The sequence below is a fragment of the Myotis nattereri genome (genome assembly GCF_964212035.1).
Source record: "Myotis nattereri genome assembly, chromosome: 3".
In the NCBI taxonomy this organism is placed as follows: domain Eukaryota; kingdom Metazoa; phylum Chordata; class Mammalia; order Chiroptera; family Vespertilionidae; genus Myotis; species Myotis nattereri.
This window is the reverse complement of record NC_138077.1, coordinates 103,736,504-103,757,484: the sequence shown is the minus strand read 5'-3', so window position 1 is coordinate 103,757,484 and position 20,981 is coordinate 103,736,504. Positions and strand designations below refer to the sequence as shown.

The following is a 20,981-nucleotide window of genomic DNA, read 5'->3' as shown; positions in this document are numbered from 1 at the left end:
GATTATTTATATTTCCATGTAAATATTAGAATCAACTTGCCAATACTGCTTTTCCCCCCACATATGCAAATATACCATCCTGTTAGAATTTGAAATTTGGGAAGAATGCCATATTTAAACTATTTAATCTTCCATTCCATGAACAAATTTGTTAAATGGGATGTTCAAATATTCTACTGTATTATTGCTCCTTTTTAGTCTAATAGTCCTCTCAATTATGTGAGTAATAGGTTAAAGCATCCCATTAGATTATGAATTAAAATATTTTTATTTCTATGAAATTTTCTTTTATATATTTTGAAACTATATTAATATGGGAAAATATTTTGTAATGTTATATCTTCATGGTAGATTAAAATTATTATGATTCTTAAGTGATCCTCTTTATCTCTAGTAATGCTCATTAGTATTTTCACAATATATTAATTTTACTTATTTATATTTAATCTTTTTCTATCCTTATATGTTAAATATATTTTTTACTGATTTCAGAGAGGAAGGGAGAGGGAGAGAGATAGAAACATCAATAATGAGAGAGAATTATTGATCAACTGCCTCCTACATGCCCCCTACTGGGGACTGAGTCTGCAACCCGAGCATGTGCTCTGACTAGAAAACGAACAGTGACCTCCTGGTTCATAGGTTGTTGCTCAACCACTGAGCCACACCAGCTGGGCTGTATTCATATATTTTAAATGTGTCTTTTATAAACAGTATATGGTTGACTTTTTATTTTTTAACTAGAGGCCCAGTGCACGAAATTTGTGCACAGATAGGGTCCCTAGGCCTGGCTGGCAATCAGGGCCGATCTGTGGGGTGACTGGCAGGATGATTGGGGGGCCCCTGCTGGCACCCACCTTGATCAGCCTGGCACCATTTTTGGGGCCACTGCTCACACCTGCCTTGGCTGGCCTGGGGCCTGCAGGCTGGGGGCAGCTCCTCCGTTGAGCATTTGCCCCCTGGTGATCAGTGCACATCATAGCAACCAGTCATTCTGCAGTTCCTTCCATTGTTCAGTCAATTAAGATATTAGGCTTTTATTATATAGATTGGCAGTCTTTGTCTATTAACTGGGATATTTAGTCTATTTACATATAATATAATTGCTGACATTCCTTGATGTTTTCCACCTGCTTTTTTCTTCTCTTATTCTTTCTTGTTTTTTGGGGTATTTCAAATAAATTGTTCTATTTTTTGTTCAACCTCTACTAGCTGGGAGGTTATACTCTCTGCTTTTGTTGTTTTTTAAATGTCTGGCAACTCTAGACATTTCATCAAGCAAACTTAAATTTATCAAAGTCTGAAAGTTGAGCTATGTATTTGTCACTGCAAAGTGTGTAGTATTTACAAAAAAAAAAATCACCTTGCTTGGGATTTATTTGGTTTCTTAATTCTGTGGGTCAGTCTCTTTTATCAGTTCTGAAAAGATTGCCTATTATCTTTTCAAATACTACCTCTGCCTGATTATCTTTCTCCTCTCCTTCTGGGATTTTGAATAAATACATTTTAGGCCCCTCATTTTATTTTCACATCGTACACTCTCTTCTGTTTTCCTTACTTTTTTTGTCCCCATGATGAATTTTGTTATTATCTTTAACTCTCTTTTAAGTTTTCAATTTCAGTTGTTTTGTTTTCATCTCTGTAAGTTTATTTTTTCTTTTCAAACTTGTTATGTCACTTTATAGTATTCTGTTCCCTTCAAATATCTTGAAGTCAATCTTTTATTTTTATAATCATAGATTATTTCAATTTCCAAAGTCTTTGCAGGCCTTTTCTTATTAGATATTATTTCTCTGGATTTTTTAAAAAATTAAATCTTTATTGTTCAGATTATTACAGTTGTTCCTCTTTTTCCCCCCCATAGCTCCCCTCCGCCTGGTTCCCACCCCACCCTCTGCCCTTACTCCCCCTCCCCTACTGTCCTCATCCATAGGTATACAATTTTTGTCTAGTCTCTTCCTGCACCCCCACAACCCTTTCTTCCCTGAGAATAGTCAGTCCACTCCCTTTCTATGACCCTGATTCTATTATATTCACCACTTTATTCTGGTCATCAGATTATTTATTCACTTGATTTTTAGATTCACTTGTTGATAGATGTTTATTTGTTGTTCATAATTTGTATCTTTACCTTTTCCTTCTTTCTATTCTTAAAGGATACCTTTCAGCATTTCATATAATACTGGTGTGGTGGTGATAAACTCCTTTAGCTTTTCCTTATCTGTGAAGCTCTTTATCTGACCTTCAGTTCTGAATGATAGCTTTGCTGGGTAAAGTAATCTTGGTTGTAGGTTCTTGGCATTCATCACTTTGAATATTTCTTGCCACTCCCTTCTGGCCTGCAAAGTTCCTGTTGAGAAATCAGCTGACAGTCCTATGGGTACTCCCTTGTAGGTAACAAACTGTTTTTCTCTTGCTGCTTTTAAGATTCTCTCTTCGTCTTTTACTCTTGGCATTTTAATGATGATGTGTCTTGGTGTGGTCCTCTTCGGATTCCTTTTGTTTGGTGTTCTCTGTGCTTCCTGGACTTGTAAGTCTATTTCTTTGATCAGGTAGGGGAAGTTTTCTGTCATTCTTTCTTCAAATAGGTTTTCAATATCTTGCTCTCTCTCTCTTCTTCTGGCACCCCTATAATTCGGATGCTGGTATGCTTGAAGTTGCCCCAGAGGCTCCTTACACTATGTTCATATTTTTGGATTCTTTTTTCTGTTTTTCCAGTTGGGTGTTTTTTGCTTCTTCGTATTTCAAATCTTTGACTTGATTCTTGGGATCCTCTAGTCTGCTGTTGGAACTCTGTATAATATTCTTTATTTCAGTCAGTGTATATTAATTTCTAGTTGGTCCTTTTTCAAAACCTCAAGGGTCTCACTAGATTGCTTGAGGGTTCTCACTGAATTTATTGGTGGTTTCTAGAAAATTCTTGAAAAACCTTATAAATGTGGTTTTGAACTCTATAGCCAGTAGTTTGCTTTCCTCCATTTCTGTCATTTGTGACCTGTTTTTTGTCTCCGCATTTTTTTATGCTTCCCTGTGTTGATAGAGTGGCTTTGTGTGCTAGGTGTCCTATAGGGCCCAGTGGTTCAGCCTCCCCAATTACCTGAGGTGGACACACTTGGTGCACCCATTTGTGGGCTTTGTGCAAAGTCTTGTAGTTAAGCCTTGATTGTTGTAGGTATCACTGGAAGGAATTGACCTCCAGGCCAATTGGCTGTGAGAATCAAGCTGTGTCTACAGTGGGAGAACTTCTGTGCTGGAGACATCCTTCTGGGGCAAGACTTGCTTCAATGGGGCTTCAGTGCTCACTGAGTCTGCCCCCTGAGTGTGTCCCTTATGGATCTGAGGAGTTGTAATCTGGATGGTCCCACTCTGACCACTCGGTACACTGGCTCTTGCATCTCTAAGGAGGTGCTAATTTAGCCTCTGACTGAGGCTACCCAGCAGGAGCAATAGAGAGATCTGCAGATTCATCTTCTTTGTTTGGGGTTTGGAGGTGCCCAGATGAGGCCCAGCTGTGAAGCAATGCAAGCTGCTGTGGGGCCTTGGGCCTTCTTTTGGAAGTTCTGGGTCTCTCTGACCCAGCTGCAGTTTGTTAGGTAATTTTCAGATTGCAAAGGGCCAGGCCTTTCATATGCAAAAGCCTCTGCCACAGCTTGGGTGGGGTGGGGTCTTAGGGGATCAACAGGGCAGAGCAAGCAGCTATGGCTGCTCCTCAGTCCTACCCTAAGAGGCCCCGCATCTCAGTGTCCCGGTAATCACTGCAAGTACCTTTGAGAGAAAGCCGCCCTCGAGTTCCACCCACTGCCAGACAGTCCTGTTTCCCCCCTTATGAATCTGGGTCCCCAGAGACTCGCCCGGAACTGGAGTTCAGAGCAGTCAGGAGCTTGAGACTCCCTCCCAATTGAAAAAGACAACAGTGTCCTCAGTTGCCAGCCCTTTCCACATGCGGCTCCGTACCTCTGCACTTTGCTTCCGCACCTCCTCTGAGTCTCAGTGTGCTTTTCTCTTTCCTTCTGGTTGTAAAATTTCCACTCAGCCAGCCTTCCTGTGGTTCTGGATGATGTCCGTTTTGTCTTTTAGTTGTATTTTTGAAGTGATTGTGTGAGGCAGCAATTTCCTGTGTTTACCTATGCCGCCATCTTGGTTTCTGGTCTGGATTTTTTTTATTGTGGTGTTGTTTTCTAGTGTCCTTGTTTCTTTCACATGTGTGCTTGTAATTAAACTTGAAAGATAATTTATAGGAGTAATTTGATGGCTGGATGAGTAATATTCCTCCAGATAGTTTTTGTATTTGATTTTGTCAGCTACTTCAGTTCACTGCCACCCCTTCAATTCTATGTCACCCAAGAGAAACAAACCTCATCTCATAATTTAATTTCTAGGAATCTATTCTTAGGAATTATACTTACATAAGAAACAAATGTAGCCCTAACCAGTTTGGCCCAGTGGATAGAGCATCAGCCTGTGGATTCAAGGGTCCCAGGTTCGATTCTGGTCAAGGGCATGTACCTTGGTTGTGGGCACATCCCCAGTAGGGAGTGTGCAGGAGGCAGCTGATCAATGTTTCTCTCTCATCGATGTTTCTAACTCTCTATCCCTCTCCCTTCCTCTCTGTTAAAAAAAATCAATAAAATATATTAAAAAAATAAATAAACGTATACACAAAGATATTCAAAGCAATGTTATTTTGTATAACAAAAAACTGTTGATAATCTGTATGTCCAATGCGAGGGGAATGTTTAGATAAATTATATGAAAAAGCACATAGATATTAAAAAATAATGTTAATATAAGTCACACAATATCATGGTAAATATTTTTTATAATTGAGTTTAAAAGGAGGTAAAAATTACATATCTCTCTATATAAAAGCCTAAGTGACCGAATGACCAGTTGACTGGTCACTATAACGTGCAGTGACCACCAGGGGGGCAGACACTCAATGCAGGAGCTGCCCCTGGTGGTCAGTGTGCTCCCACAGCCATCCTACTGTGGCCAGCCAACCTCCCACAGTCCCTCCTCTTAGCTGGCCAGCCCCTATTGGCCCCTATCAGGACTGGGTGAGATGGCCCCAATCGGCTCTGATCACCAGCCAGGCTGAGGGACCCCACCCATGCACGAAATTGTGCACTGGGCCTCTAGTATAATATAATTATAAGTATGTTAACAAACACCAATGCATAAAATTGTCCACAATGGGTATTGTCTAACAGAACTTTTGGTGACCATAAAAATGTTCTATATCTGCCCTGCAATTTGGTAGCAATTAGTTACACACAGCTATTTAATACTTGACATGTGGCTAGTATAACTAAAGAACTACAGTTTAGCCCTGGCTGGATGCTCAGTGGTTACAGCGTCAGCCTACAGACTGAAGGGTCCAGGGAGCACCTATAGGAGGCAACCAATCAATGTATCTCTCTTACATCAATGTTCCTCTCTCTCTCTGTCTCTCCTCTATTTTCCATTCTCTCTAAAAAAATCAATGGAAAAAATATCCTCAGGTGAGGATTAACAACAGTAACAAAAGAGAATAACAGCTTAAATTCTATTTAATTTTAATTATTTTAAATTTAGCTGTATGTAATAGTATGCAATATAGGCTATTGCAGGTCTAGAAAATATTGAAATATTAATGATCTCTTTTGGAAGTGGTTGAGAGTTTTAGTGTCTTTTCCCCTTTCTATTTAGTCTTCAAAGGGTTCCAAATGTTCCTTAATGTACAATTTACATTTACATTTTAAAGTAAAAAGGTTTCAACCAAACTAGTCCCCCATAAAACATATATAAAGTATTGTTGTAAAGTCTAGTAGAAGTTAAAATGTCAAGGCTATACCAATTACTTTTTTACAAAAATACATTTTTTTTTATTGAGAGGGGAAGGGAGAGCGAGAGAGAGATAGAAATGTCAATGATGAGAGAGAATTATTGATCAGCTGCCTCCTGCATACACCCACTGGGGATCCAGCCCAAAACATGGGCATGTACCCTGACCAGGAATCAAATCATCACCTTCTATTTCATAGATTGATGCTCAACCATTGAGCCATGCCAGCCAGGCTATACCAATTCTTTTTGACACATAATTAAATGTGCCATGTACATAAGCTGCCATATTCATCATGATAGCTTTTATACTTTTAGGTAAAACTATTTTTTAAAGAGTAGCAAGAAAAAATTACAAGCTAATTACCTTTCCACATGCTGTCCTAGAATCACAACTAGTGATGGACATGTTTCTTTTATCTAGTTCAAAATCAAATAGTTTGTCATCAACTATCTTTTTTTCTGGAATATCCACAGAAAGTTGATAAGAAATTGTTTTACAGTGCTTTGGCTCTAAAAGGAAAAGAATAAAAAAGAAAAAGAATCACATGAAGTACATATATGTTTTAAATTTTCCAAAACCTGTATACTAAAATGAATTTTAAACTATTGCAAATGCATTGCTTCATCAGGCATATTTTAATGGAATAAAAATGAGAACCTTAAATAAATTAAAGTGAGGAACCTTCCTTTGTTAAAAAAAAAAATGAGACCATTTATTCCTTTGTTAAAAAAAGAAAAATGAGAATTGCTTTGGGATCCAGCACCTTGATCTGGAAGCAAAAATGGTGGCCGAACAGGCAGCAGTGTCCTGCACCTCCTCCTAGGGACAGGCCAGGAAAGCAATTAAATCATAGAATATCCACCCTGAATTAACAAATTAGACACAGCTGAGTAGACAGTTTTCAATAAGGAAGGGGAGAGGATGACTAAAGAACACCACTTGCCAGCCATGACCCATGTGGAACCACCACTGTGCCCAGGCAGTAAATGGTGCAGTACCTCCTGGCAGTTCCCCAAATCTCTGCAGGGAGTGCGGGCTGTCAGAGTGAGCTCCCACACCAGGCCTCCTCACCAGCTTCCTGGGACTGAGTATCCTAGGATCTGGCTTCAAGATCCTGCAGTGAGTGCAAGCCAGAGGGAATCCTATGTCTCACCCCTTCCCTAGACCCCAGAATCATGCCGCTAGCCTGAACCATAGCCACCTGGCACCCGCTCCACCCCCAGCCCCGGGACCTGCTGTTGGGGTGACCCGGAGGAACACAGAGCATGACCCAGTCCAGACCACAGGGGAGTTATGTCTCTCCGACCCAGAGAAATCTGCCCCCACTCCAACCAGTCCTTCCAGGGACATCCAGAGCAACCCAATGCACATCTCGCCCTGGGTGACAGGGGAGAATGGACTGAGCAACCCAGGGCAACCCAACCTCCTTCTACACTGAGGAGGGGTGAACTGGAGCAACCTAGCATGCACCCCACTCAGACCATACAGGAGCTCAGACTGTGTGACCCAGAGGAGCCCATACCGATTTCCCCCCAGTCCCTGGGACAGTTATGCAGGGACTACCTGGAGCAACCAAGCACATGCCTCACTCTGAGCCATAGGAAAGCACTGCAGAAGCAACTTGGAGCAAGCCAGTGTGCCTACTCAGGAGCCACAGGACAGCGCTGCAAGTGTGCCACCTGAGGGACCTAGGATGCCACCACGCCATGGGTGCTGGAGCCACACAGCAAATTGCATGCCAGAAAGCTCTAGGTCTTCACAGGGAGTTGCACATCAGAGGAACTGTGCACATGCTCCCACTACCCCAAGCATCTAAAGCAGACAACTGAGCCCTAGCCAGTTTGGATCATTGGATAGGGTGTCAGCCTATGGACCAAAGGGTCCTGGGTTTGATTCCAGTAAAGGGCACATACCTCAGTTGCAAGCTCCTCCCTGGCCTGGGCCCTGGCTGGAGCTCGTGCAGGAGGAAACAAATAGATGTGTTTCTCTCACATCAGTATTTCTCTCTGTCTTTCCCTCTCTCTTCTGTTCTCTAAAGATCAATGGAAAAATATCCTCAGGTGAGGATTTAAAAAAAAAACCCAAAGCAGACAACTGAGGAACCAGACCCGTGGGAGAAGGGAATACAACTCAGAGCAGAGACAATAAAGGTGTGAAATTCAAGGCAGACCCAGCCTCTGGGTTAACGATTTCTGGACCATTGCCCTAATAAGATCTTTAACCTCTCAAATCCAAAGCAGAATTCCTAGGACCCGAGATGGCGGCATAGGTTAATGCCGGAGATTGCTGCCTTGAACAATCAAATCAAAACACACCTAAAAGACGGAACGGACATCATCCAGAACCACAGGAAGGCTGGCTGAGTGGAAATACTACAACTAGGAGGAAAGAGAATATCATACCCAGACTCAGAGGAGGCGCAGTGCTGAAGTGAAATACTCAGGTACAGAGTGCGCGCAGAGCGGGCTGGCAGCGGAGGGCGCGGTTGGTGCTTTCAATCGGGAGGGAGTCTCAGATTCTGAGCTCCAGATCCAGGCAAGTCTCTAGGGACCCAGACTCAAATGGGAGAAGCGGGACTGTCTGGCTTCAGTCGGAACTCGAAGGCAGCTTTCTCTCTGAGGTTTGCAGCGGTTGCTGGGACTCTGTGAGGCAGAGCCCCTAGGGACGGAACTGAGAGCCGCCGTAACTGCTCTCTCCAGCCCACCCTGTTGATCCTGAGCCCGAGCGACCCACCCGCCCCGTCCAAGCCCAGCACAGAGCCATTTGCCAGATAGCCTCAGGCAAAGGCTAGATTAGCACCTCCCTAGAGGACAGAAGTTTTCCCACTGCAGACACAGCTGATTCTCACAGCCAGCTGGCCTGGAGGTCAAATACCCCTTGTATTAACTACAAAAATCAAGGCTTAACTACAGGAAGACTGCACACAAAGACCACTAGGGGGGGCACCAAGAAAGCATAAAAAAAGGGGAGACAAAGAAACAGGACAAAACTGTCAATGGAGGATATTGAGTTCAGAACCACACTTTTAAGGTCTCTCAAGAGCTGTCTAGAAGCCGCTGATAAACTTAATGAGATCCTCAACAAATCTAATGAGACCCTCGATGTTAAGATAAAGAACCAACTAGAAATTAAACATACACGGACTGAAATAACGAATATTATACAGACTCCCAACAGCAGACCAGAGGAGTGCAAGAATCAAGGCAAAGATTTGGAATGCGAAGAAGCTAAAAACACCCAACTGGAAAAGCAAAATGAAAAAATCCGAAAATACGAATATAGTGTAAGGAGTCTCTTGGACAGCTTCAAGCGTACCAACATCAGAATTATAGGGGTGCCAGAAGATGAGAGAGAGCAAGATATTGAAAACCTATTTGAAGAAAGAATGACAGAAAACTTCCCCCACCTGGTGAAAGAAATAGACTTACAAGTCCAGGAAGCACAGAGAACCCCAAACAAAAGGAATCCAAAGAGGACCACACCAAGACACATCATCATTAAAATGCCAAGAGCAAAAGAAAAAGAGAGACTCCTAAGAGCAGCAAGAGAAAGAAAGTCAGTTACCTACACAGGAGTACCCATACGACTGTCAGCTGATTTCTCAACAGAAACTTTGCAGGCCAGAAGGGAATGGCAAGAAATATTCAAAGTGATGAATAACAAGAACCTACAACCAAGATTACTTTATCCAGCAAAGCTATCATTCAGAACTGAAGGTCAGATAAAGAGCTTCACAGATAAGGAAAAGCTAAAGGAGTTCATCACCACCACACCAGTATTATATGAAATGCTGAAAGGTATCCTTTAAGAAGAGGAGGAAGAAGAAAAAGGTAAAGATACAAATTATGAAGAACAAACATGCATCTATCAACAAGTGAATCTAAGAACCAAGTGAATAAATAATCTGGTGATCATAATAGAATCAGGGACATAGAAAGGGAATGGACTGACTATTCTTGCGGGGGGTGGGGGGGCGGAGAAGTGGTGTGGGAGATGCGGGAAGAGACTGGACAAAAATCGTGCACCTATGGATGAGGACAGTGGGTGGGGAGTGAGGGCGGAGGGTGGGGCGGGAACTGGGAGGAGGAGAGTTATGGGGGGGGAAAAGAGGAACAAATGTAATAATCTGAACAATAAAGATTTAATTAAGAATCTTAAAAAAACCCCACAAAAACAAAGCAGGGTTCCCAGGGCCAAAAAGAGACAGCAAAAATGGGGAGGCAAAGAAACAACCCCCTAGGGAAAAAAAGGACTTGCCAGAAAAAGAAATGAAACAGAGGCATGCAATATGTCAGAAAAAGAATTCAGAGTAAGGGTCATAGTTCATAAACCGGAAGGATGAAAGGATCAACAACTTATGTAAGAATCAGGAGGAAATCAAAACTGATATAGTTACAATAAAAAACATGATGGAGGTTTCAACAATAGATAGAAGAAACAGAAGACCGAATTTGTGAGTTAAAAGATAGGGCAACAAAACACACCCAATCTGAACAGCAATTGGAGAAAAACATTAGAAAGCAGGAGGAGAGCGTAAGAAAGCTTTGGGACAACATGAAACTAAGTAACATACATATAAAAGGGGTACCAGCAGTACAAGAGGAGGAGCAAGGATTAGAAAACGTATTTGAAGAAATAATGACAAAAAATTTCCCTGAACCCTAACCAGTTTGGCTCAATGGATAGAGCATCGGCCTGCAGACTCAAGGGTCCCAGGTTCGATTCTGGTCAAGGGCATGTACCTTGGTTGCAGACACATACCAAGTAGGGAGTGTGCAGGAGGCAGCTGATCAATGTTTCCCTATCATTGATGTTTCTAACTGTCTATCCCTCTCCCATCCTCTCTGTAAGAAATCAATAAAATATATTTAAAAAAAACAACAAAGAAACTTCCCTGATTTGGGGAAGAAAAAAGGTACACAATCACAATAAGTCCCAAACAAAATGAACACCAAAAGACCCACACCAAGACACATAGTACTTACAATGGCAAACGTAAATGACAAAGAGCGAATCTTAAAGGCTGCCAGAGAGAGACAGAAAGTTATTTATAAGGGATCTCCCATTAGACTATCAACTGATTTCTCAACAGAAACACTTCAGGCCAAAAGGGAATGGAATAAAATATATAAAGTGATGCAAAGCAAGGGACTGAATTCAAGAATACTATACCCAGCAAGGCTATCATTCAAAACTGAAGGTGAAATAAGGAGATTCATAGACAAAACAAGGCTAAGGGAGTTTATTACCACCAAGCCAGAAATGCAAGAAATGCTAAAGGGACTGCTGTAAAAAGAAGAAATAGGAAGGGAAGAAGGAACACAGGCATAAAGAATAAAAATGGCAACAAACAAGTATCTATCAATAATAACCTTAAATGTAAATAGATTAAATGGTCCAATCAATAGACATAGGGTAGCTGAATGGATAAGAAAACATGACCCATATATATGCTGTCTATAAGAGACCTACCTCAGAACAAAGAACTCACACAGTTAGTGAAGGGATGGAAAACATTTTTTCAGGCGAATGGACATGAAAAAGAAGCTGGGGTAGCAATACTTATATCTGACAAAATAGAATTCAACGTTAAGGCCATAACAAGAGATAAGGAAGGCTACTTCATAATACTAAAGGGATCAATACAACAAGAGGATATATCTCTGGTAAACATATATGCACCCAATGCAGGAGCACCCAAATACATTAAAAAAAAAAAAAAACTTCTGGAAGATATCAAGGGAGAGATCAACAGCAATACAGTCATAGTAGGGGAATTTAATACCCTGTTGACATCACTGGATAAATCCTCTAGACAAAAAATCAGCAAAGAAACAGCAATCCTAAATGACTCACTAGATCAGATGGACTAAACCGACATCTTCAGAACATTTCACCCTGAAGCTACAGAATATGCATTCTTCTCAAGTGCACATGGGACATTTTCAAAAATAGACCACATATTGGGACACAGGCAAATTCTCTTCAAATTCAAGGAGATAGAAATCATATCAAGCATCTTATCAGATCTCAATGGCATAATATTAGAAATAAACTATAATAAAAACAATAAAAAAATTCAAACACTTGGAGGCTAAATATCATGCTATTAAACAATGATTGCATTACCAAAGAGATCAAAGAAGAAATAAAAAAAAACAGCCTGGAAACAAATGACAATGAAAACAAAACTATCCAAAATATGGAACATAATGAAAGCAGTCCCAAAAGGGAAGTTCATAGCATTACTGGCCTACCTCAAAAAACAAGAAAAACTGGTAATAAATTATCTAACTCTACAACTTAAAGAATAAGAAAGAGCAACAAGAAAAGCCCAGAGTGAGCAGAAGGAAGGAAATAAAGATCAGAGTGGAAATAAATGACATAGAGACCAAAAACAAACAAACAAACAAAAAGCCCCAAAACAAAAAAAAAACACACAACAATACAAAAGATCAATGAAACCAAGAGATGCTTCTTTGAAAATATAAACAAGATTGATGAATCTCTAGTGAGTCTCACCAAGAAGTAAAGAGAGAGGATCCAAATAAACAAAATCAGAAATGAAAGAGGCAAAATAACAACAGATCCCACAGAAATACAAAGGATTTTAAACAAAAATAATATGAACAACTCTATTCCAACAAACTGGTCAACCTAGAAGAAATGGACATATTCCTAGAAAAATATTACCTCGAAAACTCAATCAGGAAGAATAAAAAAATCTGAATAGGTCGATAACTATGTAGGAAGTTGAATCAGTCATCAAAAAATGTTCAGTGAACAAAAGCCCTGGGCCAAAGGGCTTCACAGGGGAGTTTTACCAAATATTCAAAGAAGAACTGAAACCTATCCTCCTCAGACTAGTCCAGAAAATTCAAAAGAAAGGAAGACTTCCAAGCTCTTTCTATGAAGGCAGTAATAAATACCCTAATCACAAAACCAGATAAAGACACTACAAAGAAAGAGAATTACAGGCCAATATCTCTGATGAACATAGATGCTAAAATCCTAGCAAACCAGATCCAGCATTACATTAGAAAGATCATATACCATGACCAAGTGGGATTTATTCCATGGATGCAAGGCTGATACAATACCTATAAATCAATAAACGTGATACATCACATAAAAAATTAGAGATAAAAATCACATAATCACATCAATTGATGCAGAAAAAGCATTTGACATAATCTAATACCCTTTATGATAAAAACTCTCAGCAAAGTGGGAATAGAGGGATCATACCTCAACATAATAAAAGCCTTATATGACCAACCTACAGCCAACATCATACTCAATGGGCAAAAATTAAAACCATTTCCCCTAAGAATGGGAACAAGACAGGGATGCCCACTTTCACCATTCCTGTTTGACATAGTACTGGAAGTGCTAGCCATAGCAATCAGACAAGAAGAAGAAATAAAATGCACCCACATTGGAAAAGAAGAAGTAAAACTCTCATTATTTGCAGATGACATGATATTATACATAGAAAACCCCCAAAGACTCCATAAAAAAAAAAAACTACTAGATTTAATATATGAATTTGGCATTGTAGCATGATACAAAATTAACATTGAGAAATTTATAGCCTTTTTATACACCAATAATGAACTCATGGAAAGAGAAACAAACAAAGAAAAAATCCCATTTACCATTCCAACAAAAAAATTATGATACCCTGGAATACACTTAACTAAGGTGGTAAAAGACCTCTACTTAGAAAACTACAGGACATTAAAAAAGATATAAAAGAAGACATTAACAAATGGAAGAATATACTGTGTTGGGGAGAAACTAAGATGGCGGCATAGATAAACACTGGGAAATTGCCGCCTCCCACAACAATTGAAAAATACCGCAAAGGACAGAGCAGACATCATCCAGAACAACAGGAAGGCTGGCTGAGTGTAAATTCTACAACTAGAAGGAAAGAAAAGCACGCTGAGAGCCAGAGGAGCTGCGAAGGTGAAGTGCAGAGGTACGGCAGCTTGCGCGCGCGTGGAAAGGGGGTGGCACCTGAGGATGCGGCTGTCTTTTTGAATCACAAGCTCCCAACTGCTCTGAACTCTGGTTCCGGCAAGTCTCTGGGGACCCAGGACTCATACGGGGAGAAGCTGGTCTGTCGGGCAGCGGGCGAACTTGAGGGCGGCTTTCCCTCAGAGGTGCTTGCAGCCGTTACTGGACACTGAGACGCGCGACTCCGGGTGGAGAATCAGCCATAGCTGCTTTCTCCACCCTTTGATTCCCTGAGACTGCGCCCCACCCAGGCTGCGGCAGAGGTTTTTGCATGTGAATGTACCTAACTGCAGCCGAGCCAGGCAGACCCGGAACTTCCAAGAGAAGGCCCAAGGCCCCGCAGCAGCTTGCATTGCTTCACAGCTGAGCCTCTTCGTGGCTCCTGCTGTGTGGCCTCAGGCAGAGGCTGAATTAGCACCTCCTTAGATCCAGGAGCCACTGTACTCAGTGGTCAGAGGGGGACCATCCAGATTGCAACTCCTCAGATCCATAAGGGACACACTCAGGATGCAGACTCAGTGAGCACCAAAGCCCCACTGAAGCAAGTCTTGCCCCAGAAGGGTGTCTTCAGCACAGAAGTTCTCCCACTGTAGACACAGCTGATTCTCATAGCCAGTTGGCCTGGAGGTCAATTCCTCCCAGTGATCCTACAACAACCAAGGCACCAAGAGTGCACCAAGAGTGTCCACCCCAGGTAACTGGGGAGGCTGAGACACTGGGCCCTACAGGACACCTGGCGCGCAGGGCCACTCTATCAACACAGGGAAACAGCCAAAATGCGGAGACAAAGAAACAGGTCACAAATGGCAGAAATGGAGAAAAGCAAACAACTGGATATAGAGTTCAAGGCCACGTTTATAAGGTTTTTCAAGAATTTTATGGAAACCGCCGATAAATTTAATGAATCCCTCAATAAGTATAGTGAGACCATGGAGGACATGCAAAAGGACCAACTAGAAATTAAGCATACACTGACTGAAATAAAGAATAATTTACAGAGATCCAACAGCAGACAAGAGGATCCCAAGAATCAAGTCAAAGATTTGAAATACAAAGAAACAAAAAATACCCAACCGAAAAAGAAAAAAGAAAAGAGATTCCAAAAATATGAAGATAGTGTAAGGAACCTCTGGGACAACTTCAAGCGTACCAACATCAGAATTATAGGGGTACCAGAAGGAGAGAGAGGGCAAGATATTGAAAACCTTTTTGAAGAAATAATGACAGAAAACTTCCCCTACCTGGTGAAAGAAATGGACTTACAAGTCCAGGAAGAGCAGAGGATCCCAAACAAAAGGAATCCAAAGAGGACCACACCAAGACACATCATAATTAAAATGCCAAGAGCAAAAGATAAAGAGAGAATCTTAAAAGCAGCAAGAGAAAGACAATCAGTTACCTACAAGGGAGTACCCTTCCGACTGTCAGCTGATTTCTCAACAGAAACCATGCAGGCCAGAAGAGAGTGGCAAGAAATATTCAAAGTGATGAATAGCAAGAACCTGCAACCAAGATTACTTTATCCAGCAAAGCTATCATTCAGAATAGAAGGTCAGATAAAGAGCTTCACGGATAAGAAAAAGCTAAAGGAGTTCATCGCCACCAAACCAGCATTATATGAAATGGTGAAAGGTATTCTGTAAGAAGAGGAAGAAGAAAAAGGAACTCTTACCATTTGCCACAGCATGGATGGAACTGGAGAGCGGATAAATACCACAGGATCTCACTCATTTGTGGAATATAATGAACAACATAAACTGATGAACAAGGACTGATCCAGAGACGGAGAGGCATTGACTGGACTGTTGGGCCTTTGAGGGAAGGTAGGGGAGGGTGGGGGTAAGGGGGAAGGATCAACCAAAGGACTTATATGCAAGCATATAGGCCTAACCAATGGACATGGACAACGGGGAGGGGGGGTGGGTTGAGGGCATTAGCGGGGGGCTGGGGGGGTAGAGGGTAACGTGGGGACAAGGACACATATGTAATATCTTAATCAATAAAAAATATATATATATAAAAAAGAATATACTGTGTTCATGGATTGGTAGAATCAACATGATTAAAATGTCCATACTACCCAAAGCAATCTATAGATTCAACGCAGCCCCAACTAAGATACCAATGGTATATTTTACAGACCTGGAACAAACTCTCCAAAAATTCATAGGAATAAAAAAAGACCTCAATTAGCTGCAGCAATCCTGAGAAAGAAGGACAAAGTTGTCGGGATCACAATCCAGATATCAAGCTATATTACAGAGCCACTGTTCTCTAAACTGCCTGCTACTGGCACAAGAATAGAAATATAGACCAATGGAACTGAATACAGAACCCAGAAATTGACCCAAGCCATTATGCTTGATTAATATTTGACAAAGGAGGCAAGAGCATACAATGGAGTTAAGACAGTCTCTTCAATAAATGATGTTGGGAAAATTGGACAGATACATGCAAAAATGAAATTAGACCACCAACTAACACCATACACAAAAATAAGCTCAAAATGGATAAAGGACTTAAACGTAAGGCAGTAAACCATAAAAATCTTAGAAGAATACATATGCAGCCAAATATCAGACATATGTCGTAGCAACATCTATACCGATACAGCTCCTAGAGCAGTTATGGTGAACCTATGACATGCATGTCAGAGGTGACATGCAAACTCATTTTTTTGGTTGATTTTTCTTTGTTAAATGGCATTTAAATATATAAAATAAATATCAAAAATATAAATCTTTGTTTTACTATGGTTGCAAAGATCAAAAAATTTCTATATGTGACATGGCACCAGAGTTAAGTTAGGGTTTTTCAAAATGCTGACACACCGAGCTCAAAAGGTTCGCCATCACTGTCCCAGGGGTGGGCAAACTTTTTGACTTGAGGGCCACAATGGGTTCTTAAACTGGACCGGAGGGCCGGAACAAAAGCATGGATGGAGTGTTTGTGTGAACTAATATAAATTCAAAGTAAACATCATTCGGCCCGTTTGAAATGAATAAAACTAAAAAAAAAAAAAAAAGACTGTACCTTTTTATGTAATGATGCTTACTTTGAATTTATATTAGTTCACACAAACACTCCATCCATGCTTTTGTTCCGGCCCTCTGGTCCAGTTTAAGAACCCATTGTGGCCCTCGAGTCAAAAAGTTTGCCCACCCCTGCTCTAGAGCAATGGGAACTAAGGAGAAAATAAACAAATGGGGCTACATTGAAATAAAAAGCTTCTGCACAGCAACAGAAACCATCAACAAAACAATAAGAAAGTCCACTGTATGGGAGAACATATTTGCCAATGTTATCTCTGATAAAAGCCTAAACTTCAAAATTTCTAGGGAATGCATACATCTTGACAAAAAGAAGATAAACAATCCAATAAAAAAAAATGGGCAAAGGACTTAAATAGACACTTTTCGATAGTGGACATACAGAAGGCCAAGAGACATAAGAAAATATGCTCAAAGTCACTAATCATCTGAGAGATGCAAATCAAAATGGCAATGAGATACCATCTCCCACTTGTTAGAATGGCTATCATCAACAAATTGACGAAAGACAAGTGCTGGTGAGGATGTGGAAAACAAGAAACACTCACGCACTGCTAATGGAAATGCAGACTCATGCAGCCACTGTGGAAAACAGTATGGAGTTTCCTCAAAAAATTAAAAATGGAACTTCCAATTGACCCCGTAATCCTACTTCTAGGAATATATGCCAAGAAATCAGAAACACCAATCAGAAAGGACATATACATCTGTTCATAGCAGCACAATTTATAATAGCTAAGATTTGGAAACACCCTAAGTGCCCATCAGCAGATGAGTGGATCGAAAAACTGTGGTACATCTACACAATGGAATACTACACTGCTATAAAAAGGAAGGAACTCCTACCATGTGCAATAGCATGGATGGTCCTGGAGAGCATTATGCTAAGCGAAATAAGTTAGTCAGAGAAAGATAAATATCACATAATCTCACTCATTTGTGGATTATAATGAACAATATAAACTGATGAACAAAAACAGATCCAGAGACAAAGAAGCATCGATCAGATGCTCAAACCTCAGTGGGAAGATAGGGTAAGGTGGGGGTAAGGGGGAGAGATCAACCAAAGGACTTGTATGCATTCATGTAAGCATAACCAATAGACATAGACACCGGGGGGCGGGGGATGAGGGCATGAATGGGAGTGGGGTGGGGGGGGGCAATCGGGAGATAAGGATACATATGTAATACCTTAATCAATAAAGAAAAAAAGTATTGAATTGTACATTTAAAACAGGTGAATTTTATGTATATAACTTATACCTCAAATAAATATGTAATATAATGTTGAATATTTCAGTTATGAAAGTCTTTGTATTAGAAAAAATAGATTCCATTTATTAAACATTGTCTTTCTGTGTTTGAAAGCCAAAATAAATAAATAAATAACAGTTTTAAATCTACACAATGAAATATTACGCTGCTTTAAAAAAGAAAACACTCTTACCATTGGCAACAGCATGAATGAACCATTATTCTAAGTGAAATAAGCCAGCCAGAGAAAGATAAATATCACATGACCTCACTCATTTGTAGAATATAATAAACAACATAAACTGATGAATAAAAATAGATCCAGAGGCAGAGAAGCATCAAACAGACAGTCAAACTTCAGAGGAAGGCAGGGGTGGTGTGTGTGTGTGTGTGTGTGTGTGTGTGTAAGAGATCAACCAAAGGACTTGTATACATGCATATGAGCATAAGCAATGGGCACAGACACTAAGGGGGGTGAGGGCATGTGCTGGGGGGGGTGGGAGTGGTCCGGGAGAGGTCAATGAAGGAAGTAAATAAATAAATAAATAAATAATAAATTAAAAAGACAGAAAAATGTTCATTTTCATTAAGTGCAATTTTCTGGCCTTAGACTCAGTAGAAACCAGTTGACTATCAAGGAACTTTATACTAGAGATTTAGTTTAAAAAACAAAAACAAAAATATATTTTCTCTATCTTCTCAATAGCACTGAGTGGTAGAGGAGGAGCCTAATGCTTGTAAAGATTAAGTGATTTACCCCAAAGCAGACAGCCTCTAAGTAGAAAAGCAAGGATATAAATTCAGAGCTTGTGATTCTAACATCAGTACTCCTTCAACAGTCCCGGCTCTTTAACTATACTGGCCAAGTGACTGATGGAACCTATGAAGAAATAAATCTGTTTTATTTTTGACAGATTTTCCATACCCCAGCTTGAAAACAAAATGGAATATGTGCTTAATAAAACAAAAGACACTGAACCCAAAAGCTCTTTGCAGTTATCTGTAACATGCTCTATAGATGTTGCTAATTCACTTCAATCAATAACAACTAGATGAAGACTAAAAACTTCAAAAGCCGGATGACTTGAAACACCAGCTTTTCTGAGCCATTTTGACTAATGCATCGACTGAACTGAAAACTTTAAATACGGTTTTTTAAGTATGCCAGTTTTGCCCTGGATAGTTTGGCTCAGTGGATAGAGCATCAGCCTGTGGACTTAAGGGCCCCTGCTTAGATTCTGGTCAAGGGCACATACCTCGGTTGCAGGCTCAATTCCTGGCCCTGGGAGGGACACATGTAGGAGGCAACCAATTGATGTGACACACATCAATGTTTCTCTTCCTGTCTATCTCTCCCACTCCTTTCCACTATCTCTAAAAAAAAAGTCAATGGAAAAATATCCTTGGGTGAGGATTAATAAAATAAAAAAAATATGCCAGTTTTAGCTTTTGGTCAAACATATGAGCTTTCTGATGTACGATTGATCTATAATAGGAGCACTGATGAACTCACCTTCTTCAGAGAAACTAGTACGTTCATTTGTTTTTATTTCCCAATTTTTGGCTACTTGTTGCTCCTGTTTTCTGCAAACAAACAAACAAAAATCCATAAATCTAATGTTTCAAGCTGTAAAAAGCACATGACAAATTGTAACTGTTTCAATGTCATCCCTTGTAATTTTAATCTGTTATTACTTGTGAGTCTATATATTTAATCAAAGCACATGGACCTCCATTTTGTTTAGTGGACCAATTTCTCCAAAATAGGAATTCTGAATTGTCCTGAGAATCTGGGTAAGGTTTTATTTTTAAAATCAGTGAGTTCACTGAGTTTCTGGGAGCTCCTGAATCTCATAACATCCACCAGGTTTTGTAATAGGTTTGCTTTGGCCAATTTTATTTCTTCATTGGGAATATATCTTCAAACTTCCGTATTTTGAAAAACAAGGTTCATTTTACAAAGAGCTCTCTAAGTGGACTTATCTGAGTTTCAATATCCAAGGCTCAATGTTACCTCTGCAGGGCCTTTTCCTTTGCTCTGAATTTCTCCATCTCAGTGCCGTGGGATGCATGAGGGTCGATACAGATGAATTCTTCTTTAGAGCTTTGGATTTTTTGTTTTTCCTCATAAATGTAATCAACCAGATTTTGGAAAGAACTACAACAGATGGCCTAAAAACAAAGAGGTCATTTTCTTCTCTTTAGTTCTGGGTGAAGATAATTAGAGAGGGTAAAAACCAAAAATGGCTAATGGAGTTTGAATTACAATCTATCATAACACTTTCTGGTAAAAATTTTATTGAGATATAATTCATATACCAGACAATTGACCCATTTAAAGTGTGCAATTCAATGGTTTTTAGTGTATACAGAGTTGTGTAACTATCACCACCATCAAATTTAGGACATGAAACCTGTACCCATTGACACTTTACTTCCTATCCTCCTCTCCTCTCAGCCTATGGCAACCACTGATCTATTTTCTGTCTCTATTATTGCCTGTTCTGTACAATTCATATACATGGAATCATATAATATGCAGTACTTTCTGTCTGGCTTCTTTCACTGAGCATAATGTTTTCATCTATGTTGTAGCACGTATTAGTACTTCAATTCTTATGACTGGATAATATTTGATTTTATGAATACACCACATTTATTTGCCCATTCATCAGTTGAAGGGCATTGGATTATTTTCACCTTTTGGCTGTTATAAATAATGCTGTTATGAACATTTGTGTACAAGTTTTTGTGTGGACATGTATTGTCAATTTTCTTGGGTATGTACCTAGGAATGGATTTGTATGTTATATGGTAAATGTGTGTGT

General features: G+C 40.1%; 1 protein-coding gene across 1 annotated transcript in view; it reads right to left on the bottom strand.

The window, feature by feature from the left end:
* ERICH6 (glutamate rich 6) overlaps positions 1-20,981 on the bottom strand; it is a gene marked incomplete at its 5' end in the record, with an annotated part of 100,546 nt that overhangs the window by 46,502 nt on the left and 33,063 nt on the right. The window contains 3 exons of the mRNA XM_081086022.1: positions 6,191-6,336; positions 19,667-19,737; positions 20,168-20,325. Coding sequence (XP_080942148.1) covers positions 6,191-6,336; positions 19,667-19,737; positions 20,168-20,325 — 375 coding nt within the window. The remainder of the gene's footprint in view (positions 1-6,190; positions 6,337-19,666; positions 19,738-20,167; positions 20,326-20,981) is intronic.